Here is a 22,716-nt window from a genome sequence, read left to right on the forward strand (position 1 = left end):
TTACGAAGATCTGGGCTCGCTACAGGGTAAGATTTCCTGTGCCAAACAGCAGCTCCTCTCCTATTTGAAAAAAAGAAAATAGTTTACAAGTAATAACATACCTTCCTGTGCTACCAAAATCACGCAGTTATCTTCCGAAGTGAGAAAAATGCCCACACGTGAGGGTCACCAAGCCCCGTGTTGTTTTCAAAACCACTTTGTGGCGCACAAGAAAAGCTTGGGAAAAAAAATAAGCTCAGCACAAGGAGAGAAAACTGGAGACACTTTAGTGTATGAAGTTTTAGAAAGACCCAAATGCATTCCTTAGCAGTAATTTGGGAGATTCTGCCCAGTACTGAGGGACAAACCCTAAATACAGCCCCACTCTCGGCTCTGAGCACCAGTTCTGCGCAGCACGGTGGCCTTGCCCCACACAGGATTTAGGCAGAAGGCCCAGCTGCAGGCTCCATTTGGTTAATACCCCATCTTGGTCAGTTTTGCCTTTCTGGTATCCCTCCACCAAGCAATACGCAATCAAAAAAGAAGTGGATTTTAGTCCAATTTTAACTGTCCCTTATGTGGATTCCAGCACGATTTTATTTGACCTTTAGTTCAATTCCACCTCCGCCAGGCAATCGATCCCAGCTACTCCCACGGGACAGGTTTTACTCCACGTCCCTTTCCCTTTCCATCCGAGCGTCCTGAAGTCGACGCGAGGAGCAACAAACGACGTCGGAGCAGTGACACCAAAGAGCCAGCACCTCGTCTGCCCACCGCATGCAGCCCAACGAGCAAAACCTGCACGAGGAGGTGCCCAACATTTGCCCTTGGCTCCTCACATCCTTGCGGTGCGATTTAGTCGAGGGAAACTTGAAAGAACAACAAATTTAAATGCCTGTGACCAAATCGATACGACCAACAGTCAAGTCGTAATTATATAGGCAGTTTACCATGGAATAGTCAATACACGGTTACAGACATGGGCTAAAAAGGGACTGGGGAGGAAAATGCTTAGGTCTAAAATTAAGAAAGAAATGACGTGACAGGCTCTTTTATTAAATCTAAGCCGGAGCTGAAGCTTTTCTCGCTGCAGTTGATGAGAAAGGCTGCACTAGGTGAGACTTATATGTATTAAAAAAAAATCTAGTTCCAATTTCAGTTCTGATATTGACTCACTGTGGCCTAGGGAAAGTTGCATATTCTTAGTAACAACCACTTCCTCGCTGTTATTGAGGAAAATAACCGCTTCTGGTGCTGCGTAGACGTCTGACAGCTAAATGCCCTAAAAGCTCTTGTTGCATAAAGACGGTGTCCAGCGAAGACCTTGCTTTGTAGTTCCTGCATCTAACCTATTAAAGGAAATTCATCTCGCCCCCACCTGACGCCCCTCTGAAAACATTCAGCTGGAGGAAGGAAAACAGCTTGATTGCTACTTTGAGGAAGCAACGAGATCGTACCAATAAAATGATAAGCAGAGCTAATAAAAAGCAGTCATCAGCCAAAACTGCCAGCGAAAAGCCCTGCTTTATCTCGCCAAACTCACTCCCTCGTACATAAAGCACCAATATGATCTCTCAAAAGAGTGCTAGCCAAGCCGTACACGCATTTGTTTCCTCTGAGCATGTAAAAGGACATGTCTGGGAAGGCGCTTGCTGCGACGGACTACGAGACCTCTCCGGTGCCATTTCCCGGGCTCCATTTGTCACCATCATGGCTCCAACGCAGCGCAAGGTGCCCACAGCTACTGGGCTTCTAAGGAGCGATCGAGCTCCTCGCTTTGGAGAAGTAATTCAGCTTTGAGCTGCTGGATTCCTCCCGCGGCTCCTCCTCCCTGCAAAGGGCACTCCTGGCTTGCACTGAGATAAATGCGGAGCAGAGGAAAGAGAGGATAAAACAAGGGAAAGGAGTGTGCAAGGAAAGGGGAGGAAGGGTGACCGCTCGTCTTAGGTGGCTTGGGACAGGAGGAGGTGGGGAAAAAAAGAGAAGACCTGGAGAGGAAAAGGGAGCAGGAACGAGCACTGGAACAAGTAAAAAGCTACTCTTGCCTCAAAAACTGGCTCAAGTCAGTTGATATTGAAGCCACAAGGGTGCTTCCCACCAACTTTACAAACCCAACGACCCCAAGCAGCGCACAGCCTGTCCCGGAAGGCAAACCAGGCGAAGGTCTTGCAGGCGACCCCATAATCCAAGGCCCAGAATTAAAACGTGCTGGTAAAATAGTGAGCTGCAGTTTATGGTTCCCCCAGCTCTGCCGGCTCCTCGCTTTTCAGTACTTGCCTTTGCAAAGCGCCGGGCCGCGAGGAGGCTCAGAGTCCCACAGCACATCAGCTGCAACACATCCCAGGAAGGCGTATTTCAAAAGCAAACAGCCTGCGCTCTGCTCGGTGCTGCCTTCACAAAAACCGCCCCAGGAAAACCACTCCTTGACATCTTTCCGTAAGAGGATGAAAATTAAACCTGCCACTTGCCTGCATGCATACTGCACCGCCGTTTTACCGGAAAATGGCTTTTCTTTTAAGGGAATTTAGCGCTGTCGAAAGGCAGTGGGTCTCAGCTTACAATATCAATGAGGCAAGTACAGCACAGCTGAGGGAACTATAAACCGCAGCTCACTATTTTACCAGCACATTTTAATTCGGGCTGGAAAGCAATCTCTGCTGAAAAGGAGGAGAAAAGGTAGTGCAGGCTGCACGTTACCTCTCCAGGGCATGGGAGCAGCGGTTTGGGATTGCTTTTGAGTTCAGCTCCAGGAAGCAGAAGCCCAAGCTAGACCCAAGAGATGCTCGCCATCTCGCACCCTTACGGAGCTCCAAAGCGAGTCTGATCTTCGTCGCACCTGGAAAACTGGAACGCGACGGCAACCAAGGCAATGCTTCCGTAATGCCCGGGAAGGTGTGATACTGCCTGTGCTAGGGAGGCCCTTGGAAATGAAGCCAGAAAGCTTATTTAGCGCACGATGCACCTTCTCTTTGTGACATTACCTTCGGATCACCAGCGTGACTTGAACTAGAACTGTGTAATAAACAGACCAAGTTCCTGCTCACACAGGTGACCAAGCCGTGAATCAAGCTCCGTCTCCAGTCCCCAATCCCACCCGACCACTCGGATCCCATCCTAGCATTAACATTTTAGCACAGGTCACCGGAGAACTTGTTATGCTTGCCAAATTACACACGCACAGCAGTGAAGCAGCAAAAATGAGAAAAGTATTCCCTTTGGCAGGTGTTCAGCAGTAATTTGCTGAAAATGTACAAAAAAAAAAAAAAAAAAGCACCGAAATTCATTATTTAGCTCTGACAATGTCATGACCGCTAGGGCCGTCGTCCTTTCCGCCCAGGCAGGAAAAATGCAGATCAACAGCACTTACAAACGGGTTTCCATTAGGTGTAGCCTGAACGCCTGCTATGAATGAACACTACCACCTCACAGACCTGTGCCAAAAATATTTTTGGTACCGACATCTACCTTAGAAAACCCGAAGTCACCTAACGCCAGATGTCCTGGTGCACGTGGGCAGAAACATGTGGGTACGGATTCCTCAATCCACCTTCCCCAGCCAGCGCTCGGTCGCAAACCTGAATATTTTACATCCAAATGAAACCGCTGCGGAAATACTGAACAGGACAGATAACGGGGTAGGCAATCACTTTCCGTAGCTACGGGAGGAGAAAGATAAACAGCTACTCCTAACGAGATTAGGATACAATCTGATGAAACGACTTTCACTTTGGCACCTTCCAAATAACACACCTCAGCAGCTAAAAGTTGGGTCTTGCGGTAGAAAATAAGCGACGCAAAAGTAACAGGGTACCGACAAAGGCCAGCCGACTTTGGGGTAATTTTCCTCAAATTCTGCCAGCAGGGAATATGGTATCCATACTGAAGGCATTTAGGGGTAAACGCTGCAAAAAAAATAGGTTTTAATGGCAAATGCTGCTTCTGCACCACTGGAGAGCTGCGTCGAAAGCTGGGAACAAAGAAAACCTGCCCGCCCCTTGAGAACATTAGGAACCAGCCTCCAAATCCCGGGGAATAAAAGGAAATTTAGGCAGAATCTCTGTCGCAAACGATCTGGCACTAAAACAACAGCCAGTTATCTCCTGCCTGGCACAGAAAAATCACTGCCCAGTCAGATGCCCCGAGGGATTTGACAGACAAGCTCTGATGGATACAAGCCACAGTAATTTGCAGTGCTGCTGCCTCCTGCTATTCGCTTCCCTCTCCGCCAGAAGCTGCTGCCTGCTCGGGGGGGGGGGGGGGCTGCGGATCAGGATAAGTGCCCATAGCCCCCTTCGACGAGGAGCTTAAGCTGGCAATTACGGCGCTTTGCGCGCGGGCTGCGAGAGCTTACCTGTCGCGGTACCCTCTCATTACGGCGAGGCGAGAGGTGAGATGCAACTATCGAATTTTCGGCAATTTGTCGCGGGGCAATTTACCAGGCCGGGCTCCCGCAGCCGAAGTAGCAGCAAGATCCTCTCGACTCTCTGTCCGCTCCAGATTATATTAATTTGCCACGGGGTGAACGCGGGCGGCCGAAGGGTGGACAAGTGCGTTTAGCTGCCTGTTTTGGAAGCGCTAACCTCAAGCAGAGGGTCAAGGTAGATGGAGGAGAACAGCAACCTCCCCAAATCGCTCCTGCATGAATCACTGGAGCCAGTGAGTCAAAGCCCTCAGTCATCTTCTGCCGGAGTCACAATTCGTACTGGGAAAGCACAATTAAGATACATTAGTGTAACAAGCGCCGCTTGTCAGCCGAGCCACCTGGACGGCAGGAGAGCATCTTCTTCGCCTGCGCTAACCCCACGGGGAAGGACGTGTGCTGAAATCTCTTTTCCTAAGATTCCCGGTAAAGCAGAATTTCCCACAAGTGGTGTTTGCATCTCGCTGGCCCGAGGTGAGCTGCAGCAGCACAGGAGCACCGTGCTCGGGCGTCACCCTGGGTCACTTCACCACGTCTGTGAACTGGTAAACTGCGGCAGTAAGACAAGACGTACCTGCAGAAACCTGCACCTTCCAAGGCTCCTCGAGTCCTAAGAAGGGGAAATTTGAACAGACTTTGACTTTGGCACGGTGGCCTTTTACAGACAGGTTTATTCTTCAAGACTGAAAAGCAAAGTGAGGAGCTGCTCAGCGGCAGTCAGCCTGCACGATCGCTGTTTCCTGTAGAGAAATTGCAGCTCCTGTTAGAAGAATTACTGATGCACGAGCCCTAATGTGGGGGTTTGAGAAAAGAGTATATGGAGCTTTCCAGAAAACACATCATCTGATAACCAAACAAAACACATTCTTCATGGGTTGCCCAGATCTGGTGCATTCAAGTGACTTCCAGCTGGGTTTTAAAATGCATCAGGAGCTCCACACATCAAACCAAGCGCTGCTCAAACCTCCAGAGCTCGTTTTCTTTTTTTTTTTTTTCCTCAGATGGGCTAATGGGACTTAAACTAGGCACACAATAAGCCAGCCCCAAACAGCGGTTATTTAAAACCTGTGCCCTCTCTTCCAGAGAAGGCTCTCAAGTAGCTGGATCCATCTGCTCACAGCTCGCCAAAAAGTCAAGGTGGCTTTTGGGATACCTACAGGAAATTTCCTCGTTCGTAATGAAAACATTTGTGGCAGAGGGAAGCGCTGCTGCCTGCTCACCAGCCCAGCTGAGAGGGAAAACACAAAAGGACGCTTGGCAAAAGCAACCCACGACAAGGCTGGGCTGAAAGGCGCTCCCACGGTGTTGGCCAACACTCGGAGCTGCCATTTCATAGAACCAGAGAATTTCTCCGCAAGGAATCCGGTACGGCCAACAGTTTTGTAAGTTCTGCATGTCAGAGGCTGATGCACATGGAAAATGAGCCTTGGATTACAGACCTAGCAGGGAAATAGTTATCGTGTCTGCTGTGCACCCAAACACTGCTACAGAAATACCAGGTAGAGGAGATGCTCGAATTGCAGAACATGAGACTCCAGCGATTTTATTCTCTTCTTCCCTTGTTGTCAAGATCACAATGACATGATCGATCATCAGAATAAACACCATGATAAAATTTTACAAATACTTCCTGTGCGTTTTTAAATATTCTGAGGGAAGGCAGGCCTGAAGGTGCAGTCCAAGGAGCTCCCGGGTGCGTCGACTCGGGAGACCTCTCCGACACTTGCCTTTCTGAACACAGGCGAGTTCTCGTGGGGCCTCAATCACTAATTAAAAGTCAGCTCCCGGCTCGGAGAAGAGGTGCTCAGCCCTCGGGTTATGCGGTGAGTCACTGTTGCAGTTAAATATGCCCAGCACCTCCAATGACTCACGGGTCAGGTGAGAGGAGCAAAACGATGGGGAGAAGTCACTTTGATTTGCATGTGTATTTCACACCTTCTTGGTTCCTGTTTTCCTTGTCCTCACAAAAGAGCAAAGGCAGCCGCAATTAGTGGTCAAGTCAACGCTTTGACTTGATGGGAACAACTCCCGGAGGAAGATGCATTTCTGTAGTGACAAAAAATATCTATTTTATAGCATTTCTTCAGCAGTAACTACAGCTCCCCTCGTAAAGAAGGGAAGCTTATCACCAAGTCCACAACCTCGTGCTGATAGACATCCAGAAACGCACTGAAATCTCCTACGTGGTGTTCTTGGCACATAAACGTTAGAACTTCTTGGTCTTGTCACACACACTCTGCAAAACAAAAATCCCCTCTGGCTCTGCTATTCTTTGCTCATTCATCAGCCAGCTTCTTTCTCAAGCACACCAAAGCGCCTCCAGCAAAGACTTCTGTCTGAATAGTCTAAGAAGTGTTTATTACCTCAATAGGAAGGTACTGCAGAAATATTAAACAGCAGCAACACTTTCTGGGGGAAGTTGTTTCCTTCCTCCACTCGCAGCAGCGCTGCCACGAAAGCCCAGCAGTTGCTCCGTTTATCTTTTTTAAATCGCATTTTTGCTTGACCGGTTCCTGTGCACAAATAGGGTCACTTCGAAACTCATGCTTTATTCAGGCATCCATTAAAAAAAAAAAATCTGAACCCACTTCAAGTCCATTCATTCATAAAGGATCTCCCTAGTGCTTTGTAAGTACGGATGTGAAAGGAGATCTTCACACCTCCCAAGTTAGCTGCCCCAGTTTACCTAGAAACAGCTTAAAGCAGCAACCTAGCTTAGATGCTCTCAGCCATCCCATGAAGATGACCATAAAGACCTGGTTTCAGGTTTATTTCTTCCACAGCAGCCGGCGGGAGCAGTGTCCCACCTCCCTGAGACAGACTGCTCCAGTCCTGTGTCACTTCTGTCACACAGGCACTGCTGGCTGTGCAGCTGTGTGATCTACCACGTGGCCAGATTTTAAATCTCTAAGCAAGCCAGGCGGCAACTCAGATCATCACCAGGAGTCCAAGAGCCAACAGTGTTTGAGGACGTACTCCTTCGGTCAGACTTGCAGTGCTGGCTTTGTGAGGAACAGTAAATACCTCCGAGGCAGGTAGTGTACTGGTGGAACCTGCCCAGGGTCACATCCCTCTTACCTGATGAACTGGGACCAGAAGCTACAGTGGTTGAGATGGTCAAGATGAAGAAAAATTCCAGATTACGTCAAGAGGAGGAGCCCTTTGATGCTGCGTAATTTAGACAGTAAAGGTCAGCTTACCAATACCACTGGAAAGACAACATTTGACATGGAACTGGACCTCAAGTTTAGGAGGAAGAAAAGAAATGGCTGGACTAAGGGAAAAATGCTGGGTTCACAGTTAGGTGGACTGAAGTCTTTATAGATAGATGCTGCACTGGTTTGATCAAGGGACATGCATAGAAAGGCTTCAAAAAAAAGTATTCTGGCTGAAGGTCCTTTTCCCAAAGAAGGGGATCGCTGTACAAAATCTAAAGTTAACCAATTATTTTCATGAGAAGGAAAATTCTCAAAGCTGCCACGGTTCCATTAAAAATAAGGGGTGAGAGAGACCAGATCCCAGGTTACAGCCAAATGCAGTACGATATACAACAAATAAAACAGTACAATATAAAACAAATAAAATACTGTCAATATTCCCCACGTAGCATGGCTTCTGCCAACGGAAGTAGCGAGGGGGAAAGGCTGAATCCTCAAGTACAAAGAGAAGCATGCAAAGCTGAATTTATTTCTTCCAAGTGTCATTGACCATCTCCAAACAGCACTGCAGTGACACAGTACAACAGCTCTATGCAAGCAGCATAAAAAGTAAAAGGTCTGATTCATCTCGAACACAATTTTCTTGCCTCTGGAATATTTAGAAAATGCAACATGAATAACTCCCACATACTTCCATTTACTAAGCATTTAACATGAATTTTATGTTAAAAATACGTATCGCTTTATTTATCTGCTGGAAAAAAAACACATTGTCAGTGCGGGTTTTCTCACACTGCTCCGTTTGTGTGCTTGCAAGGCAGCACACTGACTTCAGTCACTTAGTTTTCGCATGCTCTTAAAATTACTTGGTGACACAGTCTGTGTCGTAATTAGTTTCCTCGGTAATCTGCAGAGCCAGGGACAGACTACTCGAAAAGCAATTTTGTCTCCAGTAAAATTAGCTAGGCACCCGCAGCAGAAGACGCTGAACAGCCACGTCCTGAACCACCTGACGCCCGTACGAGCACAGCGCCAAATTGAGCAGACACCTGCAAACTCCACCCTTCTTCCAGAGCGAGCTGGGTGTCCTTAAGTGCTCACAACCGGCGTGCTAGAGCAAAAGAAAAGCAATTTTTTTTTTGCAACCTGTTAGCTATTTTATTGCCTTGATTGTTGCTCTTGCAAAGAGCAGCACTGCACTTTTTGTCTGGTCTTCGAATGACAAGGGAAAAAAAAAAAAAAAGAAAAAAGAGAGTAGAAGCGTTTGCTGCCCTCCAGAGGAAAACCAAATGAAATTACAGCTTTAAAATATGATGGTAGACATGAAGCTAGACAAGGGCTGGTCCTAACCAGCTTTAAAACTGCTTTCTTTAGTGGATGACAGTGGTATCGAGGAAAATTCACTGCACTGAGCTATGACAACAAGGTGACAACTAAAATTGTTAGAGGGATGGTCGCCTAGTTTTAACAGCTCCAAAATATCATTTTTTTTCGAATTTGCTTCTCAGTTTCACCCTACAAAATGTACCTGGAAAGTTGTGGGTTTAACGAACCAAAGCACATGTAACTGCAAGAGTCTCCGATTTTCGGCTCACCAACTGTACAAGGAGAAGAAGAACATCTCCCCGTCACTCAGAAATACTGCAAGGGTAACTGCGTTGGAGACCGCAAGGGGCTCAGAGCTCCTGAGCACTGACGCTCTCGGGGTGAGTCATCCCTTACGGGAGCTGACGTCTGGCTTTCCTCCAAACCAGGATCAGTTCCCCTTCCCAGCTAGAGGAAATAAATCCCACGGCAATGGGATTCGTCACAACTCCAAGTCAAGGTGACGAAGCATTAAAGGTAGAAGTCCAGACGGAACGCCAAAGAATTAGGAAAAGCTTAGCATTTCCTAAAACCACGGCGCTACGCAGTATGCACGGTAATGCTGGAGGCTGAGCTAGAAATATTCTGTGCCTAAAATTGTTTAACTGGATAAACGCTGCCTTTCAAAAAAATGAGACACGAATATTCAGTGTTTGCTGTTCTTAACAGCAGCTGGAGAATACTTTTAAGTGATTACGTTAAAGAAAATCAAAGCACTTACCTGACAGCCTCTGCTACGTTATTGGAAGTGTGACCCGATAAGGCATCGTGAAGGTTTCGGATGAAGTAATCTCGGTAGTCTTCAGGCAGGGCCATGAAGGTTCCGCCCATCACGATGAACTCCACTTTATCCACGCTGTGGCCCAGCTGCTTCAGCTGTAAAAGCGCCAGTGAAAAGTTACCAGTGACTTAGCTGAAAGACTCTTCTGAAAGCCCTGGCACTCCTACACCATAATAGTTTCCTTCACCAGTTGTCCTATCCTCTATAAATGACAAACTATTAATACTTTTGTACAGATTTCTTATAATCCCCCTCCAAAACCCAGGGATTACTTCTCTACTGCAAGAACACAGTGCAGACTCTGTGCCCAGTGCAGATTTTCGTGACAAAGCAGAGTACTTTGAGCACAGCAGCTTGCCAACGTAGTTACGCAGGTTCCAATTTGAAGCTAACATAGATATGGCCAGTAAGAAGTTTCTTCACTTCTGCTTCAATCCATGCAGAACCATCCTTAAAAGCTTGTGGGAGAAAAGGACTACGCTGAAGCCACGGAGAATTTTCCACTGGGTTTGGAGATAAACAGGAAACCAGTAAAAGCAGAATAGGACTAAGAATGAAATCACATCTTTTAATTTTCCAGCAAAGACCGAAAAAAATCATTTTGGTAGGAAAGACACTATTCCAGTAATAAATTCTAAATGTAAGCAATTATCAAGAACTAGCAGTTGCCAAAAATCTCTACAATCTTGTTGTAATAGGGCCTCCTATCAGTAATTAAGTACCCTTCAGAAAAGATAACACCTCGTAAGAGCTGCAAAACTTGTTATTTATTTAGTGGAAATGACAGTCAGACAATTAAAAGGTTTAAAAATAATTCCTCCATGGGGATCAAGTCAGGCTAACTTTGAATTACAGAATCATGGAAAAACTGAGGGTGGAAGGGACCTGTGGAGGTCACGTAGGCCAACCTCTGTGCTCAGAGCAGCGTCAGCTAAAGCAATTTGTCCGTCACGGTGTCCAGGCAGGCAGCGAGTATCTCCAAGGACGGAGACTCCCCAACCTCTCTGGGCAACCTGTGTCAGTGCTCAGTCACCCTCACACGAAGAGCGTTTCCTGATGTTCAAACAGAACCTCCTGGCCTTTTCCTGAGGAGCCCAGAAGCGGACACAGCTCTGCACGCGTGGCTTCAGCAGTGCTGAGGTGAGAGAAGGATCCCCTACCTCGTCCTGCTGGCAATGCTCCCGCTAACAGAGTCCCCAGAAGTGAAAGCTGGGGCATGCCGCGAGTCACCGGCCTCCAGCTGGGCTCGGTGCCGTTCATCACAACCCCTCCCACTCACCAGTTCAGGCAATTCAAAGCATTATTGGTATTTGGATCACAAACGCAACACGCTCCCCGTTCACTGTACCTGTTCCACTCTGTGTCTCGTCTGGAGATAGGGGTCGTACCTAGCCCGAATGGCCCTCATGGATGTTGGCTAAAAAACACAAAGGGATTAACAAAAAAAAAAAAAAGTTAACACAATTAAAGACAGTGAGAAAAAGAACAAAAGTCAACTTTCAGCATTGAAATGGATGCTTCAGTTTTATAAGAACTCGACCCTGAAGTCTTCAAACTCACAACTAGAGAGCCCATCTCACTGTAAATTTAATTTGGCTCCTTAATTTTGTAAAAATAGCAACAAAAAAAAACATTTTTAGCCCACTGAGATGGCAATATGAGAAAAAGAACACAATTTTTCAAGTGCATTACAGCAGGATGCAAAGAATCTCTGAAGATTCAGAAAAAAACATTGCAAAAATCACTAGTGAAATGTTTTTCAAAATACCATTTTTTTTTCTGTCCTCCTCGTTTCAGTTTCTCTTTAGTTGCACACGTTACCCAAGGAGTGTCCTGTAGAGCTCAGTTTAAACTTTTAATATCCTTTAAATATTCTATATATATATTTATATAAATATAAATATAAGTTTAAATATTCTTTAACGTAATCTTTCATTTGAAAATCCCAAATTACTTTTTATATTACTGGCTGATGTAAGCCCATTAATAAGACTCAGAGAGAAGATTTTGAAGTATCTTGTGTATCCTGGATTTGTTTGGTATTTCCTCATGTCGTATGAACAGCTCTGAAGGATAAGGACTCTTTTAATCACGCACAACTCCCACATGCTGTTCGTACTAAACAAATGAATAAAACATATCCCGAACAAAATGAATTACAGAGCAGTTACGTATACACAGGACTTTCCTTCTTTGCACTAACATTTCAGAAACAAATTTCACGACACCAAAAATGGATCACCGCAGACAAAATCCATGTGAAAAGGCTGCCACCTCACCATTTCCCAAATAGATTAATTTGAATGTTTTAATTAGAATGTATTGTACTGTATTTTGCTACTTTACATCGGTGCAATGGCCCTGAGTTTTTTGTGAAAACCAATGACAATAATTTAGTCACAGGGAGATCTTCTGCTGTGTTATGCTGTCAGCAGACAAGAGAGAGCTATTTCTGCTCTACATATTTAGTGAGATATCACTGCAGATGCAGAGACATACTCTCAGACCAGGATATTCTAAGGGCACGGATGCAATATCAGAGGCACTAACAACTAAACAAGGGGCTTTTTTCCTGTAGGCTGGACAGGACTAAAGCAGGTCCAGTTTGAACAGGATGCTCAGGTCACTGTCCAGTCAATATCTGAGTCTCTTTAAGGACTGAGATGCCAAAAGCTCTCTGGAACCCTACTGAAGTGTTTGATGACCCTCATGTTTAACATTCTTTTCTTATAGTAAGCGACAATTTTCCATGTTCCAAGGTGTGCTTGTTGCCTCTCATCCTTCCAGTGGGCAGCTCGAGGAAGGGCACAACTCTGACTTCTTTGTACCCTTCCCTGAAGCCCTTCCTGAGTACAAGTAGGCATCTATGCTTCTGCTGGACTGTTTAGTTAGGAAAATTTTGATGCAGATTGATAACTCCTGCAGGAACCATAGCCAGTATTCATTTAAACAAAGCGCATGCAGCAGCGGCCCCTGGGAATCAGCAATGTCACCTTCAACTGCTCTTACTCACTCATCACTTTCCACAGCTGGAAATTCAAATTAACAGCTGTTCCCACACCAGCAGGTCATGCAGCCACAGCACAGGAGCTGCACTCGTCCTGCTCAGAATCACAGGCTGCTCCACAGCGTATTACACGTGTAACACTATGAACAGCTGCAAGGTGAGGAAAAAGAAGCAACTGCTACAAAAATTCGGAAGAATTTCCGTTCTTGTAGTTGAGCTGCTTTGAAGCTCAGAGTTTGCCAAGTCTGCTTTTGTTTCTTATTCTTGCAGCATGGGTGAATTTGTAGAATTAAAGAGCAGCCGAATCCAATCTTACAGGGTGTAGGCAACGCATTATGGCAGACAGAAGTAATTAATACCTCATATCCAGTGTAAGACTGCGTTGAATATTCAAAGTCAGAATCAGGCCCACCTGGGCAGTACCTGCAAATATCAAAAGACAGAAAACAGGCATCAAACTCATGCAACTGCAACAATTAATCTGCCCGAGGTATGGATATAGAAGAGGGTGCAGGTTGAGCAGACACTGCTCTGACTACCCCATCCCTCACCAGAGAGGCAGGGGAACACAAATTCCACCCAACCTGACCACAGCAGCACATCAGCAGCTCTCCTGGCATTGGAGAGCTCTCAAATCCACAGATACAAACGCACAAAAAGAGAAATCCACAAAAGGAAGCCCTTACTGGCTCAACCACTGTGGTACCTTAATGCTACCCGGACTAAAGCTGGCTCACAACTGGTCAGAGTTTTCTGATATCCATTAACACTGCGAGGAAGCGAGGCTAGGCATGTACAAAAGCTAGGTATACAGAGCACTGCAAAACAAGATCGCTTAATTTTAATGAGAAAGAAGTCAAAAAAACAACTCAGATCTGTCGAACTACTACATGAAACAACTTGACAAGACTAAACAGAAGCAAAACAAACTGTGAACATAGCTCTGGAACATGGCATTATTGTAGGGAGCTGCCCTACAGTTCTGGACTGATTGTTACATGCTGATAATTAGATTTTAGAAAGAGTAATTTTACAGTCATAAACAGTTTGAACGCTTTTCAAAAAGTTCCATCCAAAAAATTGTCTCTGATGCAAAATATTTTTTGTTTGGCAAGGAAAGACAAAATATGGACATCATCCAGTCACACAATCTGCATTTATTTTCCATGTATTTATTGAATTTAACCATCTCGATGGTGAGAAAGCTTATCCAAATTTGTCTGTTGAACTTAGGAACACGCTAGCTAATAAATACTCACATTTTAAGCAGCATTCTAGGGCTACTTGAGAAGAACACAGTCCATTTACTTTGGTTAACTGTAGGTTGGTGTTAAACGACAATTCCTGCACCTAGAGGTTGGTTTGGAGCTCATTCTTTGACGCAGCAGGACAGACCTGCAGCCATCCCAGCACGACAGCTAGCGAGGAGAGGACTGGTACGTGGCAGACAGCGATCTAACGGAACACAAATTTATTCCGAAGTATCCTCAGCTTTCTTCTGAGGGTTAATGGCCAACCTACTGCCATTGCGTGTTCAAACGTGACCTGACACGGGGAGGTTGGCAGCCCCGCCAGCTCGAGCTGCGTGCACTGAACACGGTAAAGGAGCAGTCAGCGCACTGTTACGGTGCAGATCTTCAATGCACGGAGACTAAGATAACGCCATCTCTCTCAAATCGGAGGACACATTTTGTTCCCCGCATAATTGATTGGCTTCCTCATCGCCTGCCCTGCACGCTCAACCCAAATCATCTGTCACCATTATAAAATTAATTACCAAATTACCATGGCCGAATTAACTGGCTGGCGAAAGTTGTGCGATCCAATTGAAGAGATTTCACATACATAATTACCTGGAACATCTCAAACACAATAGCTGCTCGTCCAAAAACAAGCACGGAGCCAGCTCGCTCTGCTGGGCAGCTGGTAGTGAAACACGCTGATGTTTCAGAAGTGACAAGGTGGAGAAGAGGAGCAATGTTTTTAAATAGACGAGCTGATACGCTCAGGGAAAACAAAAAGCATGCGATTTCAGGAGCGCAGACTCTTAAAGCAAACAGAAGCAATATACTTCAAGGTAAACTGAGCTTGGCTTTCTCAATTAAAATAAAAGTCAGAAGCTATTCCCTTAATACCGCAAGCTCTTGGCAGCTAGAGGCTTTCCATCTGTGCTCTCATTTCGTTCCAGAGCCAGGCAGAGCCAACAGCAAGCAAGTTTTTCGTAGACAACACCTGCACCTCCTCAGGTGGGTTTCAGTTCAGTAGTTTTCAAACTTTTTAGATTGAGTCCTGCTTCCTTTCTGTAATTGTCTTCTCCTGTCTTATGCACCCAGCCTACTCTCACAAACACAACACGTGCACACACCGTCTCAGTAATACGACTTGTGTCTGATCGTTAATATATTCTCCTAATTACTACATTCACAAAAGTTTCTAATTACTGAGGTAAGTAAAGTTTCACCCGTCAAAGAAGAAGGTTTTCTGCTTAAAGAAAAACTGCAAACAAGTAGAATTTGTAATGTAATGTGTAGGTATCAGCAATCTGCAACTCAGCACTTGTGCAGAAAAGTACTCTGTCCCTAACACGGTGCTCCTGCAATTTATACAAAATTATACAAATAATACTGGAAAAGAGCTCTCTTTTAGGTCACCCGAGTCATACTTACACACATATGTTGCCCGTAAAGTTAATGTGTGGACACCTGTGTGGTTTACACATCACAGCCACGACAGCAATCTGAAATAAGCAGAATTACAGCAGAGAGAAATTACAGTAATTGCTTCTGAAGTTACAAAAATAAAATGCATCTTGGATGGCTACGTAAAAATGCGCATCTGCAAGACACTATTTAAAGATGTTTTCTGCTTAGTCTGCCACCTCAAATATCTGTGCATTAACTCTTGAGAAAACGAAGATAACAAATGTATCAAGAAGCAGGAACCCTATTATTAAGTATTTTCGTAATTCAGAATAAACTGGCAGTGAGCTATAAAGACCCAGGTGTCATATCGAATCTGATTAACCACCCTGCCAAAAAGACACGCTGACTGGCACGCAGGTATTCACCAGGACCATCTAGCACGCATCTAAGACAGCGCAAGGGTGAGAATGTGCCTGTAAGCACCCCGAACACCATCTGGAAGATGAAAAGGGGGAGATGAAGAGAAGCAAAAAGACATAAAGAAGCACAATAAAAATAGCTTCCTCCCTCCACCTTAGCTGAGTCTTTTTTCCAGGCTGGTCTCACGCAGCTCTTCACACATCAAATGTAGGCACTACACAAGATGCCACCTTCCCCTTTTGCAGGAGCAAGGGGAAGAAAAGAGACACACACTTAAGATTTTCTAGTGTTTACTGCTTCGGGGCTCCCGCCTTGGAAAGCACATTTCCAATTTTCAGAAATTCCGGTTGGAGTAAGAGTTTAATGAAATATTCTAAAGCCAGAAAAAAGGAAAGTAACAAAATTAAGATTTTTTTTTATAGTTATGAAAACTGAACACTTCTGGGATCTTGGTTTCTGGTGGTTGGGTGGTGGCTTTTTTTGGTTTAAGCATGCTATCTATATAGCAGAGAAGCTTGAAAACACACAGCTGAATCTCACTTATACCTGTATTATTCTTTTCAGCTTGAAATACCTTTCCAAGGAACATGTTAAATCCTAACATTTCACCTTTGTTCACCAAGAGGGCCTGCAGATTAAGCTGCAGTGTTTCTAACAGCAACTAAAAAGCTAGATATGCTACCCTGAGACAAAACCTCCACACCTCTTTCTCTTCTCCCAAATGCTCTGCAAATAACAGCCCTGCAGGCACATCAGAGAAGACAACGTGGAACCTGGCAGTGCAGCCAGCACATTTTCGTTGAAGTTTCTGGACACTGAATGCCCTCCTCTTTGAAAATAATTAAATCCATGATAACTTATCAATGAGAGCAGGGGAGGACGGGGGTGGATGGAGAGAACGACGACGTGCTTACCCCGCTAGCAGTCCTTATGGGCTTGGCCTTCAGCTTCGGCACCAGCACCTTGCGGTACTGCGGCGGAACGGCAGCGATGATGTCGACCAGACGTGGCTGCGCCGAGAGCCCATACTTGGCTGAAGTCTTGGTTTTCAGCCTGAAAGCAGAAATACCTCCAATTAATGACCCCATCCGGACTTCTGTACCCATTCCCACAGCAGCTCCAACACACTGCTTCAGTTCAGCTCGCTGGGGATCTAGGTGGGTTCACCTCATTTGCCTTTCCAGGTAACTTATTGAATACAGTAATTCCTTACAACAGCTGCTCTGGGTATTTAAGATACAGAAAATAAACTCCAAATAAAGTCAACAAGCAACAACTGCCAATGTTTTGACTCTCTGTACGTTTTACTCCTAAATGTGGTTTTGCCAAAACATTGGCAGAGGTGCCCAGAGGCTGTCTCACCAATTTCCAGTGATTTAAGTCTTTTCCTAGGATTTCCATCTGATTAATCTACATATGCAAGCTCTAACTCAGTTCATTTCTAAAACATTTATATAAATTATTTCCAGCACCAGCTAAGTGTTTACAATTATACATGTAAATGAGATACGCTGGGACAAGTTCAGTTTTTATTATTCCACAAAGGTAAAGAAGAAAGAAGTTTCTGCAAACAGCAACTTCATTCATAGGACGCTGCTAAACAAGTTCAATGTAAACTTTATCTATAAATTAACCTCTCTTTTCCCTGATAGAATTGGCTTTGGGACTATCAGGATGAATTCCACACAGGTGGAAACACAAAAAGACGATGACAAATTTCCCTGAGCTTTTTACCACTTTGTAGTCTGCCAATGAAGTAGTAAGGGGTAAATTCAAATCACCACGATTAGCAGATCTTGGCATCTTTAGCGACTGCACCAGTTGACATGGGCAAACCGACCGATGTCATCTCCCTGGACAGAGAGAAACTCAGGGGTTCTGGTGGACAGCAGTGCGCTGTTAGAGCAGGTCCTGAGGAGGCCACGAAGATGATCAAGGGGCTGGAGCACCTCTCTTACGGAGAAGGCTGAGAGAGCTGGGGCTGCTCAGCCTGGAGAAGAGAAGGCTCCGGGGGGACCTTGTTGTAACCTTTCAGTACTCGAAGTGGGCTTATAAAAAAGACGGAAAGGGACTCTTTACTCCATCAGGTAACAACAGGACATGGGAGAATGGTTTTAAACTAAAAGAGGAGACATTTAGATTAGAGGTTAGGAGGAAATTCTCCACTCAGAGGGCGGTGAGGCACTGGCACAGGTTGCCCAGAGAGGTTGTGGATGCCCCATTGTGAGAATCAAAGATATTTCTTACACCATCCCTGGAGGTGTTCGAGGCCAGGCTGGATGGGGCTTTGGGCAACCTGATCTAGCGGGAGGTGTCCCTGCCCATGGCAGGAGGTTGGAACCGGGTGGGCTTTGAGGTCCCTTCCAACCCCAAGCCATTCTATGATGATTCTATGATGGGCATTATCAGGTAATGGCAAGAGAAATGACAGTAGGTTGTGAAAATAAAACATAAACTAAAGGCCAAGCATAAACAACTGTACAGGACGTGTTCAACACTGGTGGAGCAGCTCCTCAGTGTCATCCGCCAGTGACTTACTTATTCAGATTCACGTCTTTTCCCTGCTCGTGAGCCTCAATCAGTTGTTTTATGATGTCGGCTATCGTCATCATCATCAGTTCTGCATGGCTGAGATCTCCTGAAAGGGGAACAAAACAAACCACGTGTATACCCACTGCTTTCTTGTTGCCTGTGACAATCCAGGTGCGTCCACTCTGTCCCTCATTCTCAGTATTTCCCACAATTTCAGGGCATTGTTCCCTCCAAAGGACATTTTGCCACTGCGCATCACTCCTGACTGGCAGCAAGTGACAGTCGCTGTTTCCTATCATCGTGGTTTTTTTGGCTTTTAGGACAAACTCTATGGTCTTCCATCAAAGTGATGTGCACAACAGCCACAAACAAAAAGTCCGTGGAAGCTAAACGCCATCAGCAGGCTAATCTGATGCTGCCAGTGCCCGTGGCAAGGAACAAGACGCATCCACTGGAGGCCGGTGGAGCAGCCAGGTGAGGAGATAACCCCGTAGCCTCATCAGACACACGCAGGGGGTTGCTGCAGCAGCCAGCTCCTTGAACCTTCCCCTGAGGGCTGCAAAGAGGGTTAGTGCTGTACACGCTGGATATTTTCGTTATATTTATTCCACACCGGCTTTGGGAGAAGAGAAGCATTGCTATTAAGCGATCTGACCCCAAACACGCTTATTTTAGGTTGTGCAGTTCGCTTTACACCAGGAAGTGTTGGCGCAGTAAAATACCACGCACCAAACAGGGCAGAAAAGCCACCAGTGGGGATCTGGCTGAGCACACTCCTGCCCACCCAGCTGTAGCCTGTGCGAGCTGACCAAGCCAAGGCACAGCACCGGAGAGGTGCTCGCAGAATTGTGGAGCGGTTTTGGGTTAAAAGGAGCCTTAAATCTCATCAAATCCCAGCCCTCTACCGTGGCCACGACCCCTGCCCCGAGCCCAGGCTGCCCCCAGCCCCATCCAGCCTGGCCTTGGGCGCTGCCAGGGGGACCCGCAGCTCCCCGGGCGGCCCGATCTCACCGTTACCGATACCGATACCGATACGGACACCGATACCGACACCGATACCACCACCACCGGCCGGTACCTGCCCGCCGCCGCCCCATGCCGCCGCCCCGCCGCTCCCTCACGGCCCCAGCCGCCGGCCGCTGCCACCAAGCGAGGCCGCCCCGTCGCGAAAGCGTCGCCCGGCCGGCAGCGCTGCCGTAAAGCGTTTGCTTCTCGATGGAAATTTTCCTGCCTTTTAGTCATAGTTTATTTTGTTTTGTCACATTTCACTCAGCTTTATTGATTTTTGCTGTTTTAGCGGTTTTGGTGACATTTCGGGGCCCCCGGCAGCCGCACCGCACCCGCTTGCCCCAGCGCAGCCAGGCCCTGGCTCCCCCCCCCCGCCCTTCTCCCCTCCGGCGCTAGGTGGTAGCAAAGTATTTAAACGTGAAATCCCAATAATAAATAAAATGTTCAAATCTGATAAAAAGCCCCAAGTCTCTCTGTGAGCAGGAGGGGCGGCGCGGATCGGGCAGGGGGGAGGCAGGAGGCCTGTGGGACACGAGGGGAGCAGCAGAATTAGGGAATCTTTAGGGTTGGAAAAGACATTCGAGATCACAGATAACAGAGGGAATGGCCTCAGGTTGTGCCAGGGGAGGTTCAGGTTGGAAATGAGGAGACATTTCTGCTCAGAAAGAGGAGTCAGGCAGTGGGACGGGTTGCCCAGGGAGGTGGTGGCGTCACCGTCCCTGGGGGTGTTCAAGGAAAGGTTGGACGTGGTGCTTGGGGACATGGTTTAGTGGGTGACACTGGTGGTAGGGGGGTGGTTGGACCAGGTGATCTTGGAGGGCTTTTCCAACCCTAATGATTCCGTGATTCTATGATTAAGCGGGGAATGTGTTGCCTCGTGGCCCCAAACACATGCTTCTGTCCCTTTGAGGTCCTGTTGATTTCCCCCACTGGAGTCCAAGGAGAGCTCCCCACACTGCCAGCACTTGGTTACCTCCAGAGCTGGTGGCAGAGTGAACTCCGAGCCGCTGGGAGCTCTCTCCCAAGCACCGCTGTCTTCAGGCTTGTGGCTGACAAGGTGGGGCAGCCCTGCGCCTCTTCCAGCCGGTACAGCCCCTGGCTCCGATTTCGTACGAGATCCTTCCGTGAACCTCCAGTTACTTCTGGAGCCCACGTGAGCTTCAACATCTGCCACTTCTTGAGGCAGGGACTTCCATGGCTGAATTACGTCTTGCATGAGGAACTACCAGTGAATCCTAGAATGGTTTGGGTTGGCAGGGACCTTAAAGACCAAATAGTTCCAGCCCCCTGCCATAGGCAGGGACACCTCCCACCAGCCCAGGCTGCCCAAATCCCATCCAACCTGGCCTCGGGCACTGCCAGGGATGGGGCACCCACAGCTCCTCGGGGCTGCCTGTTCAGTGCCTCAGCACCCTCACAATAAAGAGTTTCTTCCTAATGTCTAATCTAAGTCTTCCTTTTTTTAGTTTAAACCCCTGGTATCTTAACCTGTATCCATCTATCTGCTTTTTTTGTTGTTCTTGCAGTTAGCCAGAGCCTCGCTGGTGCCTGCCAGCTCCAGCGTCTCCTTGCCCACGGCCTCCTGCTCAGCCAGCAGGTTCTGGAGGATCCCTTTGTGAGTTAGGGGAACCTGCCACTGAGCAGAGGGGAGAGGCTGCCTGGGCGAGAAAAATGCTTTGCAGAGAAGGAGGGAACAGGCAGCAAGGAAAAAAAAAACAGGCCACCTAAGAGAAAATAAGGAAAAAAAAAAAAGGAAAAAAAAAAAAAGGAGGAAAGAAAGAGATGCTGGCAGTTATGATTTATGGGCTGGTAAAAATCTTTATTTGAAAACCTCCTGATTTGGGGCTGACCGGAAGATTTTCAGCATCACACTTACGGCTGGTGCACATCTGGGGACTGAACAGGAAGCAAAATTTGCAGGAAGGGAAGAGGGCACACAGAAACTGCCGCGGGTCGGCTGTTACCACTGTGTGGGTTGGTTTATGAAGCAAGCAGAGCCTGCCCTGGTGCCTTAGGTCAGCATGCGCAGTCTTGCAGGTAGATTGTAGCAGAGTGTATGTGTGTGAGACCATCCTGCCCTCCCCATCGCGGGTTTGGCAGCCTCCTGCCCGTTCAAAGCAAGATCCCAGGATGGAACAGGTTGAAAACGCAGCTTAGACCATCTGCTCCCGTTGCTACCATTCTCTTGGTGCCTTCAGGCCTTTTTGGAGAGCCAAATTCAGTTTCCTTCCCCCTGTTGTGCTGGGAGTGCCCTGCAGTGCCTGGACCTGTCTGTACCAGTGGTTTTACCTCCCAGGGGGTCTCCCAAGCATCCTGTGCCAACCAGCAATTTATGAGTGGTTTGGAGAGTGGTTGTGCTCAGGATATGGGCTGCGCAAATGGTTAGAAAGCATCTATCCAGGTGTCTATCCTCCTGCCATCACCTTTCTCAGACCTATTGCAGCAGCTGCTGCACACCAGGGGACATTTCAGATGCGATTGTACTGTCAGAGTTTGTCTGCTTGCCTAGCCCATGCTTTGGGCTACCTGGGACACGAAAGCAGTTCCTTCCCCTGAATTATTTGGGGGTGCACACACTACAAAGCATCCATCTGGAGGAGGCCTGGGATGTCTCTGTTGTTTGAGTTCATCCCCTAAAAGAGGACACGAGCATATGAGAGGTAGGATGTCTGTGCTAGACACACGGTAAGGCAGTGCAAGCGTGCCAGCTGAGACAAGGCAATTGATTTCAAGCTGATTTTCATACCCCTCTCCCTTCTCACTTACGCCCACCAACACAGCCCTACACACTGACTGCTCACCTCCCCGTCCCTTTGTTACGTGAGCTGAGCTGTGCTCCCCATCTGTTATCAGCTTCATCCACCTATTACAGCAACTTTTTATCTTACACGTAGCTACTATCATCAGCTACTTTCCATTTGCCGCAAGGTCTCCGTGCTTTCTGTAGCCATCTCTTAACCTGTTACAACCCTCGTGCTGCCACACGAGTTGGATGTCTCCAAAAATCCTCGGTTTTAATCTAACTGTGCTCCCACCTGCAACTCCTATCATCTTCAGCTACGCGTAGTCCTTCTCTCAAACAAGGCTCTGTCTTTAGCTCAGAAGAACAATAATCAGGAAAACTTCATTTGGGCTAAAAAACTACAGTACCAAACTCTGCCATTGCTCCCAGCAAGGAACATGAGGTAAATTCAGGTGGAGTTTTTGGCAGAAATGGATGGTAAACCTTGGGTAAGAGGAGGCTGGCATGTTTGGGTTTGTTCACCACATCTGAGCAGGGCTGTAGCCTAGGGCTCACATTCTGATCTTGCTTGTACTGGTGGAATTCAGATGCAGCAGTGCTGATTCATTGGCCTGTGGGGTTTAAAAGGTACTTTCATTTCTTTAATCAAACGCTACGGCTA

The 22,716-nt window shown here is 46.9% G+C and overlaps 1 protein-coding gene across 1 annotated transcript in view; it reads right to left on the reverse strand.

The window, feature by feature from the left end:
* The window catches only part of ELP3 (elongator acetyltransferase complex subunit 3), an 84,698-nt gene extending 65,166 nt beyond the window's left edge, over positions 1-19,532 (reverse strand). Inside the window, exons 1-7 of the mRNA XM_083831733.1 lie at positions 19,383-19,532; positions 18,311-18,410; positions 16,687-16,825; positions 15,377-15,447; positions 13,070-13,133; positions 11,052-11,120; positions 9,644-9,798 (exon numbers count right to left, since the gene is read on the reverse strand). Coding sequence (XP_083687859.1) covers positions 9,644-9,798; positions 11,052-11,120; positions 13,070-13,133; positions 15,377-15,447; positions 16,687-16,825; positions 18,311-18,410; positions 19,383-19,401 — 617 coding nt within the window. The 5' untranslated portion in view covers positions 19,402-19,532. The remainder of the gene's footprint in view (positions 1-9,643; positions 9,799-11,051; positions 11,121-13,069; positions 13,134-15,376; positions 15,448-16,686; positions 16,826-18,310; positions 18,411-19,382) is intronic.
* Between the last annotated feature and the right edge of the window lie 3,184 nt (positions 19,533-22,716).

Source organism: Anser anser, assembly GCF_964211835.1.
Source record: "Anser anser genome assembly, chromosome: 3".
Taxonomy (NCBI): Eukaryota; Metazoa; Chordata; class Aves; order Anseriformes; family Anatidae; genus Anser; species Anser anser.